General features: G+C 36.0%; 2 protein-coding genes and 1 long non-coding RNA gene across 3 annotated transcripts; 1 reads left to right on the forward strand and 2 right to left on the reverse strand.

The window, feature by feature from the left end:
* Positions 1–470: 470 nt before the first annotated feature.
* LOC147481411 (tropinone reductase homolog At5g06060-like) lies at positions 471–4,764 on the reverse strand. Its single transcript, XM_086575432.1, has 5 exons — positions 4,484–4,764; positions 4,186–4,393; positions 3,902–4,118; positions 3,699–3,805; positions 471–851 (listed from the first exon to the last, which is right to left on the reverse strand). The coding sequence occupies exons 1-5, from the start codon at positions 4,558–4,560 to the stop codon at positions 663–665; spliced, it is 798 nt and encodes a 265-aa protein (XP_086431558.1). The 5' UTR covers positions 4,561–4,764; the 3' UTR covers positions 471–662.
* Positions 4,765–14,514: 9,750 nt separating this feature from the next.
* On the reverse strand, positions 14,515–17,942 carry LOC147481412 (tropinone reductase homolog At5g06060-like). Its single transcript, XM_086576963.1, has 5 exons — positions 17,701–17,942; positions 17,407–17,614; positions 17,107–17,323; positions 16,926–17,032; positions 14,515–14,850 (listed from the first exon to the last, which is right to left on the reverse strand). The coding sequence occupies exons 1-5, from the start codon at positions 17,796–17,798 to the stop codon at positions 14,662–14,664; spliced, it is 819 nt and encodes a 272-aa protein (XP_086433089.1). The 5' UTR covers positions 17,799–17,942; the 3' UTR covers positions 14,515–14,661.
* Positions 17,862–21,082, forward strand: LOC147481413 (uncharacterized). The gene is made up of 4 exons (XR_015204282.1): positions 17,862–18,359; positions 19,127–19,190; positions 20,012–20,637; positions 20,728–21,082. It is a non-coding gene; the product is annotated as an uncharacterized LOC147481413 (long non-coding RNA).
* Positions 21,083–23,123: the final 2,041 nt, after the last annotated feature.

Raw genomic sequence — 23,123 nt, forward strand, 5'->3', positions numbered from 1 at the left:
AATCATATAAGATATTTCTAAATAGTTATCTGAGATCCAACAAAAAATAAATAAATTCTCATAATCACATCTAACCAACTCAATTTTAGAGTACTACAGAAATGTCAAACACAACAATTATGTTAAATGTTTAAAAGAATAAGAAGAGAGAAAGAGTCAGAAAAAAAAAAATACAATAATTTGTGTATTTAATATTCATTAAGAGGAGAAAATAAATAAACTCTTAATTTTGTGTGTTAATTAGGTTCCATTATTATTAATATGATTTGAGAATCCAATTTGTTAATTTTACGTATTTTTTTTGGGTGGAGAACCGATATTTTCAATAAAGTCAGCTAATTAATCGGTCAATTCGGTAATTAAATCGGTTCAGTGAGAAAATTTTAAAAATCGTTAAAAATTAATTGGGTAACAAGATTAATCGGCCGATATAGCATAGGTCATGATTCTGATTACTGTGATGGCTAGGGTCTAGGAACCATTTCACTTTATAAATCGTGGACAATTATACAATTTTGAATGTGTGAGCAGTAACTATATCATCATCAACCTGCTTTATCAAGCACTAGTACTTTTATGGGATTTCTTCAACACTAAATATAATAAGCAACTGAAGGTGATGCAGAAGCCACCTAAAGCCAAAATTTATTCCTTAGTTAAACCTAGTCTTGTGTAGGGTAGAATCCATTCACTGTCAACCCACCGTCAACAGAAATAATCTGCCCAGTTATGTACGAGGCAGCAGGTAAGCAAAGAAATGCAACCAAAGACGAGACTTCCTTTGGATCACCAACACGACGAAGAGGAGTTCGAGAGATTATTCTTTCCACCAATTCCTTGTCGTCAAGAAACTGCATAGAGAGAAGGAGAAGAGTGAAATCAAAAAGAGGAAAAAATGAATCTGCTAATTCAGTGTCCACTGCAAAATCTTGTCTCATAGTGTTGCTGAATTATGTGTCTAAGCTAGATATTCTGGATTCCCTAGGATATTTTGAATGACAATGTGTTATTGAATTGGCGTTGGTTTACAAACAAGTCTAGTTTATAAGATCTACAGAAGCATCGACAGCAATGGCCATGTTCATAGAGAACAGGTGAGATCATTAACCTCATAGCAAGTGAACTACAAACTTATAAAGAGTTGATACTGCTAAACCCATGCGGATATCTTGTTTTTCTCTAGAGGGAACTACATCATCCAGTATCTATTTTTCTTTTTCTTTTCGATCAATTTCATTTTGAATCCTGTTATATCTTTCCCGTCCTGATTTCAACACATATATCGCTTGGAAGTTTCACTAACATCTTTATAGGAATCAAAACCGCATAAACAGATACTCCGACATTTTTTTTTTATAAATAAAAGTTCCAAAAAGTAAAAGAGGCTACAACCCCCAAAATACCACCCTGACAGCCTAACCAATCGTTCAATCCATAGATCAGAAACCACCAGAGCAGTACACAGCACAACTACTCCTCCGTCCCCACCTCTTCCTAACAGCAGAAGTCATCTTCCCTAGTCTCTTCAGGTTCCACTACTCTGCGTTCCTCCATCCTCCTCTTATCATTCTCATTGATCAATTTGACAAGTTTTTTCTTACTCTTGTTCACCTGAGCAGCCCACTCCAACCTGAATAAGGATTTCTTTCTCGTCTTTGTTCATTGGTCCCAACATTAAATTAAGTCCAGTCCACTCCCCCCCACTTTAAGAGCAAGTCCAATGGAATGCTATATGGGCTGCTAAATGGCCATATAGTACCCCAACCACCAAAATGTCATTCCAACGGGGTTGCTAAAAGGGTCTCAAATTTGGAAGTTGTTATAAACCCAGCCAAAGTTAAGACCTTCGCTAGCAGCTGCCATAATAAGTTGTCAGGAGACGAACAACATAGTTTCTGCCGTCTGTTGGTAATTTGTAGAGTTTCTGCCGTCCGTATCCCGAACTTAACAGCTGCTAAAAAGTGTGATTGGATTGGTTTTTTTGTTTTGGGATGCCAAATATGGCTGGGCATGCTAAAAAGCCTATGTGGCACCTTTTAGCAGCCCATTATAGCAGCCCTCCATTGGACTTGCTCTAAGATAGAGGAGTTTAATTTGTTATACAACTCCAAAAATGATTCAAGTGCCACACTCCCACCTTATATAAGAGTTGATGTCTCTTAAATGGAGTTTATTTTGTTGAGCAACACCCAAAGTGCTTCAAGCCACCTATAAGAGGTAACTCTAGTCACTTGACTCTGAAGTGTACAACTAAGTTTTCTACTCTTCTGATCTTGATGTCGTTAGCAGTTTACCTTTTCGTTCCCTCATCCCTTACATTAATGTTTTGCTTTAATTTCAATCTACTTTATTAATTGCTCAGAATTTACCAAAGATCAGCTTTTGTCCAGTTCAATCATTTCTGTTATGTAACATTGTCAGCGATACGTAGTGTCTGACACGGCAACCTAGATGAAATCGGATAGGGGACACAACAAAGACGGGGAAAAAGCTATTACTGTTCTTTAGTTTCTTTAGTTATACATCTACTTCTTGGGCTCAAGACCTTATAAACTATTTACTATGCAAGTGGCATATCATGGAGTTGTGACTACGTTGATAGATTGTTTTCTTAGTGAAATCCTGGTTTGAAACCGTATGCATAATGTGTACATGTATCCGATACGGATACATATAGGAATAGGATTGAGAATACATAATTCTAGAAAGAAAAAAATGTAATCCGAACGAGCAATAGCAAGCGACTCTTAGAGACAAAAAAAAAACATTGTCTTGTCCAGTCAGTCTGCAAAAAAAAATAAAAAAAAAAATAAAAATGCCTCCCATCACCTTCTTCCTCCCTCCCTCCCTCCCTCTTTCATTCCCTTCCCAGATTCTTATTCCTCTACTTATTCTTCCTCAAGTCTCACCCTTTGTGTTCTTTCTTTCCCTGTTCATCTCTTCCCCTTCTCTACTAGTCTCCCATCTTTCTTCCTCAAGTATTTGATCTACTATTTCTTTTTCATGTGATCTCCTCTTTCCTACTTCTTCTTCTTCTTCAAATTCTGATTGCCACATTCCGGCATCAATTGCGAGTTCACCCACATCTTACAGTATAATTCAAGACACAAGACTATGCATATGTGCCAAGGCAAGGTACTCACTCCAAGACACGCCTTGATATGCACCCTCAAATGCCTCTCTGAACTGTTTTCACAGTCACAATATTGACAAATGCTATTTCACGGACAAGGTCAGGACACAACCAGACACAGCATGATCACGATGCCTTAAGTTTAAAAAAGATAATATAGATATAGTTGTCCATATGAAGGGGATTGATGCTATTGTTACTTGTAACAAGAAAATAAACTAGAACGTCCATCCCAATCAGACTGGACAAGGTTGGCACACAACCATACACAGCATGATCACGACATTTTTAGTTCCAAAATGACAACACAGATATGTAGATTCCAATTTGAAGTGTATATACTGCACGGGATTGATCCCATTGTTACTAGTGACAAGAAAATTAAATAAATTATCCTAATCATGATAACTTTCACAAAATATGAGAAAAGAGGATTGAACACAAAACTGAAAAAAATTCCTGTGAATGCATTTCCCGACAATATAAACTTTGTAGACTGACTCTTGATATATATGGGTTCTCAAAACTGGAATATAGTATCTGAAAGAGGAAGAGAAACTTATACCTTTTCAACAAATGAGGTTCTAGTATACCACGGCGAAACAGAATTAGTCCGAATGTTGTCTTTCGCCCACTCGCATGCCAAATTCTTCGTAATCTGATTGATAGCCGCTGGAAAAAACAAGAAATATCATTACACAAACTCTTAAATTACACTTTCTTACAAACTTATACAAAAAAAGGTATAAAATGATGTAGACAAGTTACCTTTACTAGCAGCATAAACAGTACCAGAATCCATTGCCATCACACCAGAAACAGAAGAAATAAACAAAATACTTCCCTTTCCAGACGATTTCAAAAGCGGGTGTGCAAGTTGACACAGATGGTAAGTCGACTCAAAATTAGTGTTCATAATAGTGGAAAATTCCTCAGCAGAATATTCTACCGTCGGTTTCCGTGTATTTGTTCCCACATTATTTACCTACAGGCAACCAAATAATCAAAACATGCCAACATAAATGTAATAAAAAAGGGTGTGGAAACATTACAAGGATATTAAGCTTGGCATTGAAAAGAGAGGACACTGTTTGCATGAGCTTTTCCCGTTCGGCTCGAGACAACACGTCACAAACTGAACCAGTGACTTGGAAACCTTTTTGTTTCCAATCATTTAAGCAGTTATTGAGATCGGACTCGTGACGAGAACACGTGTGTACTATTGCACCTAGTCCAGCTAGTTCTTCTACCACAGCATACCTTATTATAACACAGATAATACAAAATTTTAATTTTATGATACATACATACTAGAATTTGAGAGAGAGATAGAGAGAGAAAAGGACTAACCCGATCCCTTTGGTTCCACCAGTGACGAGAGCGGTCATACCACATAGAGACCATCTTCCACTGTCTTTCGTTGCCATAATAATAATGTCAAATTCAGTATGGCTTGTGTTGGAATCTCTATTGTATTTCTAAATAATAGTGTCTACAAAGTGGAGGGAGATAAACAAAGAGTGTTCTCTCCACTTTAGTGATAAGAATTGATGTAAAACAAGTGGGTTTAGTGTTTGCAAGTTAGTAGTCTAAATGTTAGTGTATACAAGTTAGTAGTCCAAGTGGTCTATGTAATTGGCCATAGTGTTTGAGTGGTTTAGAAGTCTGTTAGCTATACTTCACGAGTTGTGCTAGTCTTAAGGAGTCTTAGGTTGTTGTACAAGTATAGCCCACGTAGGCTATGCTTCTCTTATAAATAAGTCAGAGAGTCAGTACAATGCAGGTATGGAGTCTTTTAGTTTTCAGAATTCAAGTAACACTTGCAGTCTATTCTCTCTGTTTTTGTACTTGTTCTTTAGCTTTCTACTACATTATTCCAACATTTAGTGCATAGAAAATAGTTTCATATTGATTATCCACCACTAGCAACTGAAGTATAAGAAATATTCCTCTACCATAAATGTGTGCCGTTAGGGTACAAATTATAGTATTCACCTCTTTTTGGTGCAAAACCACCGAGATAGTGGTTGACTTGTGAACTTCAGACGGGATGTTGGATTCCTCTCATGTGTTTTTTTTTTTTTTAAATGGGTTTTTTTTCGGACAAAATGTTTCATTCCGTTTCGCATGATTTTTTTATTTTTTTTCGGTTTTTTTTTTAATTTCAGACAGAATGTTTCATTCCGTCCGAAACATTCCGTCCGGAGTGTTTTTTCGATTTTTACGTCCAAACTGAATCTAACATCCCATCCGAGATTAATATTAACTTTTGCATTGGGCTGCTTCACCTTGTTTTTCACCAAAACGGTGATAAGAGGGGAAAAAACTACCTACGTAGAGGTGATAAGAGGGGGAAAATATTGACTTGCATTAAGAATGCTCTTAGGAGGGAGGACTCACCCAAAGCCACATGCCCGCCCACACCGAGCTGGGCTCGGGCTCGGGCTTACTGTCTAGTGGGGGTAGTGGCTTGACCAATTGCCGAAACTTTCAGTGTTCTACTTCAAGTTGGTTTATCTCTTTTGGAAACCGACTTAGAGTAACAGTATGAGTCCTTTTCATATCTGGAAAACCGACAACCTTACCTCTATAAATTCAGGACCATGCGTCCATATAGAGATCATCCCAGAGACAACAACTCACACATCCAGAGAAACAGAACTCACAAACCCCAGCCTATTCTTCTTCTCTTCTTACTGTAGCCGCCAGAGAGAGTTATATTGTTGTTCTAGAGAGTAATTTGTTCTAGTGCAAGTCAAACTGTTGTACACCATTGTATCCTGTGAGGAAGACGCCACTGCTGCCTTTCTGTACCACTGGAAGGGGCGAAATCTTTCCTTAAGGACAGTTTAATCTGCGCCTTGGTTGTTCCATGTTACTGCTGTTTTTGTCTCTTAATTGTTTTCTTTATTCGATTACAACAATCTTAAAGAAATAATCGAGATGTCTACACCAGCAGACACACCGAACAAATAAACCAATTATGGAGTCATGGAGGTTACTTCGACTATGAGAGATGTTGCACCTCTACTGAATGCTCGCAACTTACCCAATGTGTCAAAGATTGAATCCTTCAACGATTCACACTTCAAGCGATGGAGAGAAAGGGTGTTCTCAGCCCTAGATGTACTCAACTATGCAAAGTATCTCACTGATACAACACTCGTGGAGGGTTCTAATGATTTCGAAATAAATCAAGCTGCTTGGCTCAATGGGAATAAGGTCTGTCGTCATGCTATTTTGAGTACCTTGTCCAATGAAATTTTTGATATTTATTGTTCAAATAAGAATACACATGATATATGGGAGAGTTTGAACAAAAAATACATAATAGAGGATGTTGATACTCAGAAATATGTTGTTGGGCCTTTTCTAAAGTTCCAGATGAGAGAGGATAGAGATGTAACGTCTCAAATCCATGATTTTCATGTGCTAATTAATGATTTGAAAACTGAGGGTATTGATTTACCTGAAACTTTTGTTGCTGGATGTTTGATTGAGAAACTCCCCGAGTCTTGGAAACACTATAAGAATAGTATGAAACATAAGCGCAAACAGATGACTCTTGAGGATGTGATCATTCACATTCACATAGAGGAAAAGAACAATACTCGGGATGATGTGTTATCTAAGGAATTTCATTCCAAAGCCAATATCGTTGAAGGTAATCCCAGCAAATCCAACAAAACCTCTAAAAAATAAAAGTACAACAAAAATAAGAATTTCAAGGTCAAAGGCACTTTTTTTAAAAAGAGTGGTACTGGCAATGGTAATTGTTATGTTTGTGGTAAACCAGGACATATGGCTTTTCAGTGCATGCACAAGAAAGACACTGATGATCCTCCCAATGCTAATTTAGTTGAGGGAGATGATATAATTGCTGCTATAATGTCACAAGTGTTCATTGCCCTGGGAAGAAGACATGGGTACTAGATTCTGGTGCAACCTGCCACGTCTGTGGTGATGTTGAAGCCTTCTCAAACTACATACTAGTGAAAGATAAAAAAAGTCATCTATATGGGTGACTCAAGGTCTGTTCCTATTGAGGGAATAGGCAAGATTCTTCTGAAGTTAACTTCAGGGAAAACTCTTTCTCTTAGTAATATTTTCCATATTCCTGAGATTTGTCAGAATTTGATTTCTGTGTCATTACTGGGAAAAGCTGGCGTCAAGGTGACTTTTGAAAGTGACAAGTTCGTTGTAAGTAAGAATGAGAGTTTTGTTGGGAAATGTTATTGTAATAACAGTGGTATTTTCATGTTGAATGTATTTGACAACATTATTATTAATAAGAATGAATCTGCTTCTACTTACTTGCTTGACTATTTTAATATATGACATGGTAGACTAGGACATGTGAATGTTCAGTATATGAAAAGGATGAAAGCATGTGGTTTATTGTCTGATATTTCTGATTTTTCTAATGATAAATGTGAGATATGTGCTGAGACTAAAGTCACAAAGAAACCTTGCAGAACTGTTTCTAGAGATAAAAATTGGATTACTAACTCTTATTCATACGGATTTGAGTGAATTCAGAAGTACCATGTCTAGAGGGGGGAAAGTTTTATTATCTTACATTCATAGATGACTTCTCTAGGTACACCATGGTATATTTACTTAGAAATAAGCATGAGGTAGGTGAGATGTTTCTCAAGTACAAAGCTGAAATTGAAATTAAACTAGCTTAACTGTAAGATTAAAAGACTTCGGTCTGACAGGGGTGGAGAATATGAGTCTAACCCCTTCCAGGACTTTTGTGACAATAATAACATTATTCATAAGACTACTCCACCATACTCTCCTGAGTCTAATGGAGTAGCTGAGCAAAAAAACATAACACTAAAAGAGATAATGAATGTTATGCTTGTAAGTTCTGGAGCTTCCTTTAACTTGTAGGGGGTAACAATCCTATATGCTTGCTATATACAAAATATGATACCCAACAAGAAAACAGGGAATAAGACACCATATGAATTATGGAAAGGTCATATACCTAACCTGAAATACTTCAAAATGTGGGGGTGTTTTGCAAAGGTTCTAGTGAACGAACCTAAAAAGAGAAAATTGGGACCTAGAACTGTTGATTGTATGTTCATTGGTTATGCTCATAATAGTACTTCATATAGATTTTTTGTAGTAAAACCTGATAATAACCTTGTCGATGCTAACACTATTATAGAAAGTAAAAATGCTAATTTCTTTGAGAATATGTTTCCTTTGAAAATTGGCATTGAGAGGTTGGTTGCTCCTAGTGAACAACAATCAACAGATCCTGAAATTTCTGAACAAGAAATTCGGAAAAGTAAAAGAAATAGAAAATCCACCAATTTTAGTGATGACTTTTACACGTTTCTCGTTGATGATGATCTTGTGACGTATAATGAGGCAATCAATTCTAGAGATACACCTTTCTGGAAAGATGCTATAAACTCATAACTAGATTCGATTATATCTAATCACACATGAGAGATAGTTGATCTACCTCCTGGGGCGAAACATATACGTTACAAGTGGATCTTCAAAAAGAAACTGAAGCTAGATGGTTCCATTGATAAATATAAGGCTAGACTAGTAATCAAGGGATTCTCCCAAAAAAAAGGCATTGACTATTTTGATACTTATGCTCCTGTAACTAGGATTTCTTCTATAAGAGTTCTAATGGCTCTCGATGCTATTCATAATTTATTTATTCATCAAATGGATATAAAAACTACATTTTTGAATGGTGATCTTGATGAAGAAATATATATGATGCAGCTTAAGGGTACTATAGTACCAGGGAATGAGCATAAGGTATGCAAATTAGTTAAGTCTTTATATGGGTTGAAACAAGCGCCAAAACAATGGTATGAAAAGTTTGGCAGTGTCATGATGTCCAATGGATATCAAATAAATGATGCTGATAAATGTATTTACTTTAAATCTTTTGATGTGAATACATATGTGATTATTTGTTTATATGTGGATGACATGTTAATCATGAGTTCTAGTCTTGATGTTGCGAGAAACACCAAGATGTTCTTATCCTCCCAATTTGAAATGAAGGATTTGGGAGAAGCTGATGTGATTCTTGGAATCAAAATCATCAGAAACTATGATAGTTATACGCTTTTACAAGAGCATTATGTTGAGAAGTTTAACTATTATGATAGTAAGCCTGTGTCGACACCTTATGAGGTAAGTAGTGAACTTCAGAAAAATAATCAACATAGTGTCCTTCAGTCTAAATATGCCCAAATTATTGGTAGTCTCATGTACTCAATGAATTGCACTATACCTAACATTGCTTATGCAGTTAGCAAGTTAAGCAGATACACTCATTGTCCTAGCAAGGAACATTGGAGTGCGTTAGAGAGACTAGCAAAGTACTTGAGAGGAACAATGAATTATGACATACGTTTTAGACAAACTCCACCTGTGATAGAGGGTTATTGTGATGCAAACTGGATATCTGATTCTCATGATATCAAGTCCACTAGTGGTTATATATTCACCCTTGGTGGAGGTGCAGTCGCTTGGAAATCTTCTAAGCAGACCTTGATAGCTCGTTCAACCATGGAGTCCGAGCTTATTGCTTTAGATAAAGCAAGTGATGAGGCTGAGTGGCTTAGAAACCTCTTGGTAGATCTTCCTATTGGTACAAAACTGCCTCCAGCTGTACCTATGCATTGTGACTGTCAGGCTGCAATAGCAAAGGCAAAGAGCAAATTGTATAATGGGAAAATCAGACATATCTGTCTGAGACTACAGTCTATAAAGCAGCTGCTAGAATCTGGAGTTGTGGCTCTAGATTATGTGAGGTCAGAGTTAAATTTGGCCGATCCTCTGACCAAACCGCTTAGCAGGGAGGCAGGTGGTTGAAACATCGAGGGGGATGAAACTTTTGCCTAAGATAGAAGGCGACACTGACGGCAACCCCACCTATGTGATTGGAGATCCCATGAAGTAGGTTCAAAAGGAAAAACAAGTCACCTAGTCGCTCTGATATGTTATCATCTTTGTTGAGACGTCCCACCCTATGACGAGATAGTATTGTTGTATACTTTGTATACTTGAAGTGCAATGAGGAAGGATGAATTATTTTACTCTTATTGGAATCCATAGTTCATTTTATAATGAGATACATGCCTTGGTTGTTCCCTGTTACTGCTGTCCTTGTCTCTTAATTGTTTTCTTTATTCAATTACAACAGCATGTATATCTTATCTATATCCCAATTGAAGCTTTTATATCAAAGGTTAATAGAAAATAGTCTTTATCTTAGGGGGGTGTTTTACATCAAGAATTTTCAACATCGAAAAATAAAAACTCGGTAGACAATATTTAGTGTGGGGGACGCGGGAAAAGAAAAGGTCTATGAATGATTCGAAGAATCTCATATTTAGATACGGTATACTGTACGAGTGTGTACGTACTACCTATCGGATACAAGTATGCAAATCGTGCTACACATCGGTTTTCTTAAGTCTCACCCGCCCCTCTAGATCGATAGTTAGTATGGTTTCTTTGGATTATAATTGTAAATCGTAATTGTAATTATATAGGAGAGACTCATCTATTTATTTTTTTAAAACAAAATGAGAGATAATTATGTTATTTAAGTGATATTAGGGAGGTTATTTTAAATTATCAATAATAAAATAGGACTTGTTTTAATTTCAATGTGGGAAATGGGAGTAATTATTTAATTTAAGTGACATTAGATAGGTGTTTCTAAATTATTAATACAAAAAGAACTTTGTTCAAATTATATTAATTAGCAGTTATTTGTTTCCGTTGATTTAAGGAGCGAATGAAAGAGTTTTTTTTCGCGGTTGTAATTTAAGGGGTTTATTGGGTGAAGCATGTTTACTAATTTACCCTTTCAGCGAAGAGCAAAAATAAAATGGCTGTCTAACTTTCCGGTACCCTTCCCATTAAATACTTTGGTCTAAAACTGGGAATACAGAAACTAATGGGAAGATCTGGTATCCGCTTTATATATAAGATAAAAGTGGGGCTTATTCTAAATTTAGTAAGGGATAAATTTAATGAGGGAGGTGTTTCTAAATTAAGTAAATAAGGAGATCTAAATTAGCCTACTCGGGAGGGTTCCTCAAAACCCGGCTATCATATAGTCTAGAGATACATCGATATTTCATAGATTATATTCACCTTCACGGTGTTGAAAGTCAAATGCCGGCACACTGTCTAAAATATGTCAATGTTTCACAAATTGAAACATAGGAGGCAAAACTATATGCCGCTAACACCACTTGAACCTGACTTCCTAATGATAGAGGCAGCGTCTTCACTTGATTTATAACTCTCCTCAGTAACCAATGACATTTAATATTGGGGACAAAACTAAAAAGGACAAAATTCCGAAATAATGAACCAAAAAACCCACCCGCATTTCAAAAACACTCTCAAGGACAATAGTTGACTTTTGTCCGAAAAAGACAATAGTACCCTGGTATGCACAGGTGTCGGTGCATACCACCTTAGTATGCACAAACATCAATGCATACCAAACATCACAAAGAAAATGTTATGCACAAGTGTCATTGCATACTACCTCTTGGAATGCGAGGTATGCACAAACGTCAGTGCATATCAAACATCACAAAGAAAATAGTATGCACAAGTGTCAGTGCATACTGCTTCTTGGTATGCGAGATATGCACAGACATCAGTGCATACCAAACATCACAAAGAAAATGGTATGCACAAGTGTCAGTGCATACTACTTCTTGGTATGCGAGGTATGCACAGACATCAGTGGATACCAAACATCGCACAGGAATTTGATTGTGGAAATGTATGTTGGTCAAATGGATGAAATTGTTAGTTGCAACTTTCAAGTGCCACTGATGTATGTTTTTGTTGGATAATGAATTTAAGTTGAAAACAAGTACTTTTTTAATGAATGTTACAATCTTTGGTTTACATTATATATTTTTCTTTTAATGAATTTAATTCATGCAATTGAATATAGTATAAGTATTAATTGTGCATTAACCAAGTTTACATGTTGTGGTTTTGTACAAAACAAAAAAAAAAATCTCTGGTGCATACCATGTCAGTGTAGGATACATTGTTTCTGAATTAACTGGTAATGTTTCAACCACACTACTTGTCTCTCCTCATGGATTTGCTTCAATGCAGCTTGAGATGGTTGTGTGTATGTATTGTGGTAGCTGACAATTAGTTTTTGTTGATGAACTACCACCACCAAAAGGCAAAAACTGTCAGTGCACACCCAAAAGAGGGTATGCACCAAAGTCCCGCATACCCTTCAAGTGTAATCGAAAACTACGCGATACCCTCTCACATACAAAAATAATGTGGACTGACAGGAGATGAAATTCGGGATAGATCGTAAAACAAAAAAAAAATGGAACCAACAAACTAAAATAAACTTTTATTGAATTCGACGAGAATATCCAATAGAGAATCATGTATGTTTACTTGAATGTATGTGCAACTTCCTCTCTGTTTCATCGACATTGAAAAAATAATTGCAACATCGTAATGCCTCACTCCTTTCCCCTCATTCCATCGCCATTCATTCTTTTTGTCTGCATTCTTTTTCCCAGTGCAAGTCTTGCGATTGTGGTGGTCGGTCGAATGACATTTTCGGCACTTATGACGCTTGTTGCGCATTGCACCTGTATTCTCAATTCTCTTAAAACATGGTCTACCAGGACCCCTCTTGACATTTGGTGGTAGCACACTAAAATCCATAGCACTGCAAAATCAACCAACCACATCATTAAAAAAATGTGGTATGCACAGTTGTTAGTGCATACTCAAAAAGTTAGATCCATAATGAATCAAACAAAAAAAAAATCGAATCAAATCAAAATAAACATATATTAATAAAATAGTTAACAAAAACAAACAGTAAAAAAACCTTCTAATTCAACAAACAAATAAAATGAATCAAAACAAACATCGAATCGAATCAATTTCGATTTGAATAATAAAGTTGAGACAAACCTTCAAATCGAATCAAATGAAATATAGAATCTCTAGATTCAGCTTTAATATTCAATCGAAAACGATTGATCTTGTGTTTCCTTTTTGCTTCGCTCGATGGTTTTTCCAATTTTTTTGTTTTTAGTTCAAATGAATGATGACTTATATACTACGAAACATAGAAGGGTATAATTGGATATTAAAAAAAAAAAAAAAGTCAAGTCAACATGGACTTGTCCTTTTGAATGATTAAAAACCAAAAACCAGTTTTATTAGTGATTATGACGTCTAACTTGTCCTAACCAATGATTTGTAAATCCGGTTGGTTTTATCAGTGATAAAAACTGGAATTAGGGCCTTTTGGCTTATTTCTTGTTTAATATTTTCTCCCATCATTGCTCCAAACAATAGTTGGTTAACTTACAGGGTTACAGCAGCATATTTCACCCCTATTGTACACGTCTTAGTACTTGATTAACGCATAAGCTAACCATGAAACACCTTATTACCATAAAAATGCACTCAGACAACACATATCGGAAGCTCAAATGATGATTACTATGCTTGGAACCATTTCCCCTTTAAAGTGGTATCTTGCAAACCATGCATTTAGGTACACTCATGCCACATATATATATAATGACCAAGCAGCCACCAATAAGTAGGTAGGGCTGACAATGGGTTGGATCGGTCCGGATACAGGCAAATCCAAAACCGATCTGCTTTTCAACAATACAGACCCAGAACCGGACTCGATCCGAATAGATATTTGAGTTAGAAAACCAGAACCGAACCGAAAACTTTTTTTTTTTATTCGGATCCGATCCGTTCCGAACCAATAAGCTCAATTTCAACCCGGTGAACCAAGTTTTTAATAATTGGATCCTAATTTTCGTTATATAAATATTAAATAATTTTTTTTTGCTAAACACAAAAACAAGATATACAAATAAAAAAGGCATAATGAATGATTTGAAATCCAAATTTGTAATAGAAACCATCTTTTTATTATATAAAAAAATATCGTAATATTACATATATATTTTGCATATCTTATTTTGGAACTTTAAATATTGCAATGTTGTATAAGGTAATAGAAATATATAGTGGAGGAAAATTAGAAAGAATAAGACTAAAAATTTTAATTGGATTAGTCCCATAACGGTTCGGTACATACTTAATCCAGAACCAATCCAATAAGAGTTCGGTTCTGATTTTCAAGACCCAAAACCGGTCCAATATGCTAACTACCTGTCCCAGACCCGTTTTTATTGGTTCGGACCGGATCGGGTATCGGTTCTTACCCGACCCATTGCCAGCCCTACCAATAAGGTTGCAGGTCAGACTTAAAGTCATGGACAAATATACAACTTGAAGTTGTAATATGTGGGGATATTATGGGGCAAGCAATAACAATATCGTCAACAGCCTGCTCTATTGAAGGCAAGGATGTTTGAAGCACGTTTAACAAGCACTAGAATATGCGGGATTTTGCTAACAATAAACACAATAAACTGAAGGTGATGCAGAGGCCACCTAAAACCAAAACTTTTCATTAGTGAAACCTAATCTTGTGTAGGGTAGAATCCATTCACTGTCATCCCACCATCAACAGAAATAATCTGCCCAGTTATGTACGAGGAAGCCGGTAAGCAAAGAAATGCAACCAAAGACGAGACTTCCTTTGGATCACCAACACGTCGAAGAGGAGTTCGAGAGATTATTCTTTCCACAAATTCCTTGTCGTCAAGTAACTGAAAAGAGAGAATGAGAAGAGTGAGATAAAAAAAAAAAAAACAAATCTGCAGATTCAATGTCCACTTAAAAATCACATACAAGCAAAAACTTGTCTCATAGTCTAGCTGAATTATACGTGTCTAAGCCATATTCTCTGGATTCTCTAGGATATTTTGAACGACAATGTGCTATTGGTGTCAGTATACAAAAAACAAGCCCAGGCTATAAGATCTACAGAAGCATCGACAGCAATGGGCATGTTCATAGATTATATTTCGTCGTTTTGGATAAGCATGTCTACCAAATTCTCTAGAGAGACATACATTAATTGATATCTCTTTTTCTTTTTTCGATCTCCTATTGTTCCTCAGTTCCAATTTTGAATCCTGCTATTTTTTTCCCGTCCCGACATCGACACATTAGGCCGCTTGGAAGTTTCATAGACATCTTTATAGGAACCAAAACTGCATAAACAGTTTCTCAGACAATTTTTTTTTTTTCTTTTGATACATAAAAGTTACCTGTGGTTTGGCCTATTTCCCAACAAAACAAAATACAAAAAAGAACCAAAAAGAACAAAAGTAAAGGAGCCTAAAAGCCCAAAACAACACCCTAACCATTCCATAGAACGGAGACCACCAGAGCAGTCCACCGCACAACTCCTCCGCCCCCACCTCCTCCGAACAGCTGAAGTCAACATAACCGTCTTCGTACTCCTATCTCGTTGCTGATGTCATCAAAGTTGTCACTATTTTCCCTAGTCTCTTGAGGCTCCACCATATTGCCATCGTCCACCCTAATTTCCCATCTAGTGGGGGGTTAATACTAGTTAACCCTAAATAGTTTGATACCCAAAAGTCCAAATGTCCAAATTCAATGAAGCTAGTTACCACCTCAATCTGTAACTAGGTTGACAGTTGACACAAAAATCCAAAAGTCCGAAACAGTAAGAAAGATAATAACTCTCTGATTTTTATTCTACTCATTCATTTTCCTCACTCTCTTCTCTTACTTTTCTATTTGTTCCCAACATACATAACCAGTAGCACATCCAAAATCTAAAGTCAATAAATCCCCCAAATCTTTATATATCTCATCCCAAACAGAACTAGATGCCTCAATATTAAAACATGTGAAGATAAAACTTGGGTTATAAATGGTTTGTGCACTTTTTTCATAGTGAAAGATACGGTTTTCCTAAAGAATTAGGGAAGCGCGGTCTCGAATAACGAGAGTGCAGTTTATGGTGTCTGCTCTCAAACTGCGAGAGCGAGGTTTGAGAGCGGGGGCCATGGGTGATGCACATTGTTTGTGTGACTAATGTCCCACCCTATCTCTTCTTTCTTTCTATGTTCATCTCTTCCCCTTCTCAACTCATCTCTCCTCTATCTTCCTCAAGATTTTGATCTACTACTTCTTTTCCAAGTGATCCCATCTTTCCTTCTTCTTCTTCAAATTCTGATTGCCACTTTCAGGCGTCAATTCACGAGTTCACTCACATCCTATTGTATACTATTATAATTCAGAACACAGACTATACATATGTGCCAAGCCAAGGTGCTCTCCCCAAGACACTCACTCCTTGATGTGCATCCTCAAATGCCTCTTTGAACTTATTTTACAGTCATAATGGTGATAAATGCTATTTCACAGACAAGGTCGGGACGCAATCAGACACAGCATGATCACGGCACTTTAAGTTTAAAAAGACAACACAGATATAAATTCCAACTTGATGTCCATATGATGGGGATTAAATCCTATTGTTATTCGTGACAAGAAATAAACTTGAATGTCCATCCCAATCAGACTTGACAAGGTTGGTGCACAACCATACACAGCATGATCTCAACATTTTGAATTCCAAAACGACAACAAGGATATACAGATTTCATTTTGAAGTGTGCATACAAAAGGGGATTGATCCCATTGTTACTTGTGACAAGAAATAAAATAAAATATCCTAATCATGGTAAATTTCTACGTATGCATTTTCCGATAACACAAACTTTTTAGACAACTCTACAGTCTACACATATATGGGCTCTCAAAACTGGAATATAGTATCTGAAAGAGGGAGAGAAATTTATACCTTCTCAACAAGTGAGGTTCTAATATACCACGGCGAAACAGAATTAGTCCTAATGTTGTCTTTCGCCCACTCACATGCCAAATTCTTCGTAATCTGATTGATAGCCGCTGGAGAAAAAACAAGAAATATCAATACACAAATTCTTGAACTACAAAGAAACAAGACGACATAGACTAGTTACCTTTGCTAGCAGCATAAACAGTGCCAGTACCCATTGCCACCACACCAGCAACAGAAGAAATGAACACAATGCTTCCCTTTCCAGACGATTTCAAAAGGGGGTGTGCAAGTTGACACAGATGGTAAGTCGACTCAAAATTAATGTTCATAATAGTGGAAAATTCCTCAGCAGAATATTCCACTGTCGGTTTCCTTACATTCGATCCCACATTATTTATCTACAGCCAACCAAATAATAATCAAAACATGCTAAATTATAGAATAATATTGAACATAATAAAAAAGGGTGTGGAAACATTACAAGGATATTAAGCTTGGAATTGAAAAGAGAGGACACTGTTTGCACGAGCTTTTCCCGTTCGGCTCGAGACAACACGTCACAAACTGAACCAGTGACTTGGAAACCTTTTTGTTTCCAATCATTTAAGCAGTTATTGAGATCGGACTCGTGACGAGAACACGTGTGTACTATTGCACCTAGTCCAGCTAGTTCTTCTACCACAGCATACCTTAATATTATCATAACATAGATAATATTATTATCAAATTACAATACTAAATTTCGAGAGAGAGATAGAGAGAGATGGGAACTAACCCGATTCCTCTAGTGCCACCGGTGACGAGAGCGGTCATACCATTTAGAGACCATCTTCCAGTGTCTCGACTACTAGCGCTGATTTCTTTTGTTGTCATATTAATGTCCACTGATGAGTACGGGAAATGTCAAATTCAGTATGCCTTTCTTCTTCTTTTTTCGAGTTTACAAAATGAGAGAGCACGCTGCCACTTCAATTCAATGCCAGTATGCAACACTCGTGTAAAAGGTCGCACTAATGCAACGTCGAGGGCATGCATGAAGCAACGAAAAATACACCAAAAAAGGGACCGGTTCCTAAGAGGGCACGCTCCGACCTAGGAGCCGGTTTGGGTTAACAGAAAACCGCCCGGTCCACAAGAAAATTTCAGGGCACGCTCCGCTGGGTGACCTAGTGTATTGGTTTTTTCAATATTCTCACTTGGTTACCAACTTCACTATTCTCCAACAGAAAAAACCCACTCCACTTTCCTCCTACCACACCCCTCATCATATTCTCAAGGAAACAAAAAACCCTAATAGTATATAGTTTTTTTTTTGTGCACTGAGTACTAATGTGAAATGGGCGATTGAAATTTTGCAGTGTATCAAATTCAGTGACTAAAGATTGTAATAATTACGTTGTTTTACTTGGGTCGCATGGCTGTTGGCACATTGAGGTAAATTGTTTCCTTCAACTGTTATGCCGGTGATTTTGTACAGTTTTAACTAATACCCAATTTAGTTAAAGTCATAATATTTGTAAAGTTTGATTTTCAGTCAAATGTGTGAGGGGAAGTTATGAATGATTGATTAGACAATTTTATATGAGAAGTCTATCAAATTAAATTAAAAAGTTAGTTTTTCTCAAAAAAACAAAAAAATAATATGAGAAGTCTGTCAATTTGCTCACATTGCAGTGTGAGGAGTTGGATGAGGATACATTAATACAATATAATACCATACAACTTTGTTTTGTCAAATGCTCACAACAGGCAATACTAGTATAATTTAGCGAAAAGAAAAAGAAAATTAATGATGTGCAATGGCTGTTCTAATTTTTTTATGATTGAGTTCAAGTTTTTCAGTGCAATGAGTTTTTTCATGGGAAAATGACATCTCTTTAGAATATTGGCCTAGCATTCATCACTACTAGCTATGGGGTGTGAGGTTTTGTTGTTTCATATTGTATCTGTATAATCCCGTTTTGCACTGTTTTAATACCCTGCTAGACTTAATTCTTGATTTGTTAATATTTTATTTCCAACTTATTGTTTTGTTTTAATCTAAGATCTATTTACACAATAGAACAACTTGAATTCTATTTGTAGTGGTGTGGATGTGGTTTGAGCAAAAACGTAGGGAAGGATGTGGTTTTCATTTTACTTTTCACTGGCTAGTTTGCATCAAATCTCGATTATTGATTGATTTAATTTTCCATTAGCAGTGAAAAAGGTGGTCATCAAATACGTGATTGATAGTAGACTCTCTTTATACAATCATTAGCGGCGGTAAAAATTCACCCATTCTCTTTTATTTTTCTTCTTCATTGCTTAAATAAATGTTTATCAAGTAATCTGTAGTTTTGATCGATCAACTTAAAATGTTCACGTTTGATGTATTGTCGACATGGTTGATGTCTTCTCTTTTATTGAGGTAAAAATAAAAACAAAATATTATTTTCACTTTTCAAACATTTACAATTCTTCTTTGGTTGCTACTGAACATTTTTAACAAAGGTGTCACAGAAAAATCAGACACATTTACAGTGCTTACATGTATTTTTAAATTGCTTGTACATGGCAATAGATTGGCATCTACACTGTTGTGGGAGCATTTTCTATTTTCATATGACAAATTTGGTAAGTACATCATCGATTCTATCTGAATGGTGTTTGAATGAAAGTCAGTGCCTGATATAGTCACACCATTAGCTTATAATTATAGCCATCTGAATGGTGTTAGTTTGAAAGTCAACTCTTGAGAAATAAGCCTAGACTTGCACCTCATCTAGATAATAGTTCATATTGGGAGTTGCAAACTTTGGACGAAACACTAGCGTACGTAGTTCTCTCCAATTATTGAATTGGGCATTTTAGATTCACCTTTTTTTTGGTGTTCATTTGAATCTTAATGATGTTAGAGCTTATCCATGGATTAACAAGTGGCATATATAGATATAACACTAGCATATATGTGCATTATGTAGGTGGATGATAGAATGAATTAATAGTGCAGATAAATTAAACTGTAGTTCTCAAGTTGTCCTTTTGTTAAGTATATGCTTGCTTTTTGCTTATGGCTTTGCCTTTATTAATCTGTTTAATTGTAGGTTTGGTGTGGATACGTACTTGAATATTGGTACATTGCATTTGTGCAGCTGTTATGCTTCATGCCTCCAGTACCTTGAAAATATGAAAGCAAATTTGCTGCTTGACATCCATTTGTATGATCATGTTGAGACGTTGTACACTCATATCCGGCACAAAACCCTCATCCAGTATACAGCCCCCCTCTGCAACTGCCATCTCTATTGCTAGTACTATAGTATAGCTTTCGGCCTCATAATTGGTCCAACACCCCCTCTTCCAGGATTGAGTTGTTTTATTTCTTTGACAAGTTTTGGCTTACATTTGATTTGAAGAGTCTGAAGAATTTCTAGCTCTTTCGAATTGTTAAACATGAAACTCTTACTAAGTCTGCCAATTACTTGAATTCCTTGCAGTACTTTTTGTGCTTTGGAGTGATGGGTGTTCTTTTTAACAAAGATATGTCAGAGTCAAAGGAGTAGAATTGTAGAAGTGGTGGAATGAATTAGAGAATTAAATTCATTAGTGGTGGCAGTACACTAATTGCTAGTTAGTCTTAAACTTGACACTTTTACTGAGTAGTCCAAGCACATGGAGTGTCCCTTTTCGGAGCATTACCAATCACTTTAAATGTGGAGCATTGGCAGTGGTAAGCTTACTATCTCCTGAAAATGCTACCTATACTTCACCAGCAATATATCTCCTAAAAATGCTACCTATGCTACCTTTGATGTTGTAGGCAAGAAGACAATCACGTGTTCTTGATGAAGTGTCACATGTTCCACCATCCACACACTGTTTTTTAAAGAACTTCAAGAAAAGAACCGTTGCACTTGGAAGCGTGTCTAGTGATCTACATTTCAATGGGAGATACAATCACATGGCCCATGTCTTTTGTAGAGCCAATTTGATGTGTGTTGGTTAACTTTTTTTGTCCATTTTAGTTGGTTCACGTTTTTTGTGTAGCCTAGGTAGTTTCACATACACATGATGATGGTTGTACATGGAGTATACGGAAACTCATTTAATGTAATTTGCTACAATATATATTTTGGAGTTTTGGAGAATGAAGTGTGTGTGTTTTGATGGAAGAATCTACTTACGTGTCAATTGTTTTGTGTCAGATAGTTTAGTTTTTGCAGGATAAATGGATATGAAATGTAGATTTTGGCCTTATTTCTAAGAAAAATGTCTCAAGTTGTTTTTTTTAGGAATGGTATCCAGCTGTTGAAAATTGCTCAAATTTTTGGTGTTCAGTTGCTTAAAATTGTTAGTTAGTCAGATTGTTTTCTGTGAAGTGTTAACCAATCACCGAAATTAAAACTCAATTTCGCTATCCAGTTGCTATTTTGACAAATGGTATCCAGTTACTGAAAATTGCTCAAAAATTTGGTGTTCAGTTGCTGAAAATTATTAGTTAGTCAAGTTGTTTTTAGTAAAGTGGTAACCAGTCACCGAAATTGAGTTTTAATTTCGGTATCCAGTTGCTATTTTGACAAATGGTATCGAGTTGCTGAACATTGCTAAAATTTTTGGTGTTCCGTTGCTGAAAATTGTTAGTTAGTTAGGTTGTGTTTTTGTAAAGTGGTAACCAATCACTGAAATTGAAACTTAAAATTTGGTATCCAGTTGCTGAAAATTGCTCAAAAATTTGGTGTTCAGTTGTTAAAAATTGTTAGTTAGTCAAGTTGTTTTTGTTTTTTGTGATGAAGTGGTAACCAGACACCGAAATGAAAACTAAAATTTGGTATCCAGTTGTTAGTTTTTATGAATGGTACCTCGTTGTTGAAAATTGCTCAAACATTTGAAGGTAAGTTGCTGAAAAAAATTGCTAAAAAATGTGGTACCCAGTTAATGAACTATATCATGTTAGGTGAATTATTGCATAATCATAATATGTGAAAACCAATGGCATATGTTAAAACGATTGAGAAGATTACATCAACATTGCTAAATCACATAAACTAACTTAAGATTAAACTAACATAAGATTGAGAAGATTACAACATTCTACGATTCCTCTAGTTTTTTACTTCCTTTTCCCAATAACTTTTGTCGCAAACCCATGACATATGTTGTCAACTTCCACTTCCAATTCTAATGTAAACGTGACCTTCTCATTCGCCTTGCCTGAACTAGAGTACTCACCGTCTTCTTGAGCAATGTTGAGCAATTCACTTTTGAATCAATCAAAGTGTCCACAACTTGGACACTTCAAATAATTTTCGATTTTGCTATGTGGTTAGAGGGACATACGAACAAGTCTTTTAGTACAACACCTCTTACAAGCTCTCAATAAGGATTTGTAAACCCAATGATCCATGCGACCACAACAGAAACACATACATTTATTTGTTATTGGTGGTGTGCTTAAATTAGACTAAAATTCAATAGCAACATGATAGTTAGACATACCTAAGCCAAAGAAAACAAAGCCAGTGGAGAAAATAAGTGTTTCAAACAAATTACCTTGTAAGGAGAAGTTTTCAATGGGCAATTGTCAACCCAATGATCCATATGACCACAACAAAAACACCCACCTTTATTTGTTGTGCTTAAATTAGACATACCCAAGTTAAAGAAAACAATTGAAATGGAGAAAATAAGTCAAACAAATTACCTTGCAAATGTGTGGATTGGGTAAGTTTACATGCTCACCACCTCCCATAGTTTTGAGTTTTGGTATGTTTCTATATTAGGAATGGAGAAAAAGTGTTTGAAGAGAAGTAGATTTGAGGGTGGGGAAATAAAGAGAGTAGAAAATGGTTAAAATTTAGGTTTGAATTTGAGGGGGAAGCCAAAAAGTTGAAAACTGATAACTGAAAATGAGTTGAGTTTGATTTTGGGAGGGAAATTCAAATCGACCCAAAAAGAGAATAAATTGATTTTGAAATTTCAGAAAAACAATTGGGCAAAATATTGAAATAGTATTGAATTATTGAAATAATTGGTCGAAATACCAAAATTGTTTTGAAATATTGAAATATCGATATGTCTAACCCCAAACCCCAAAATAGAGACTATTAACCGAAATAAAAACCGAAATGAATGGTATCACGTTGCCATTTTGACGAATAGTATCTAGTCATCGAAATGAAAACTCAAATTCGGTATCCCGTTGCTATTTTGACGAAT

The sequence above is a fragment of the Coptis chinensis genome, chromosome 8, assembly GCF_015680905.1.
Source record: "Coptis chinensis isolate HL-2020 chromosome 8, ASM1568090v1, whole genome shotgun sequence".
In the NCBI taxonomy this organism is placed as follows: Eukaryota; Viridiplantae; Streptophyta; class Magnoliopsida; order Ranunculales; family Ranunculaceae; genus Coptis; species Coptis chinensis.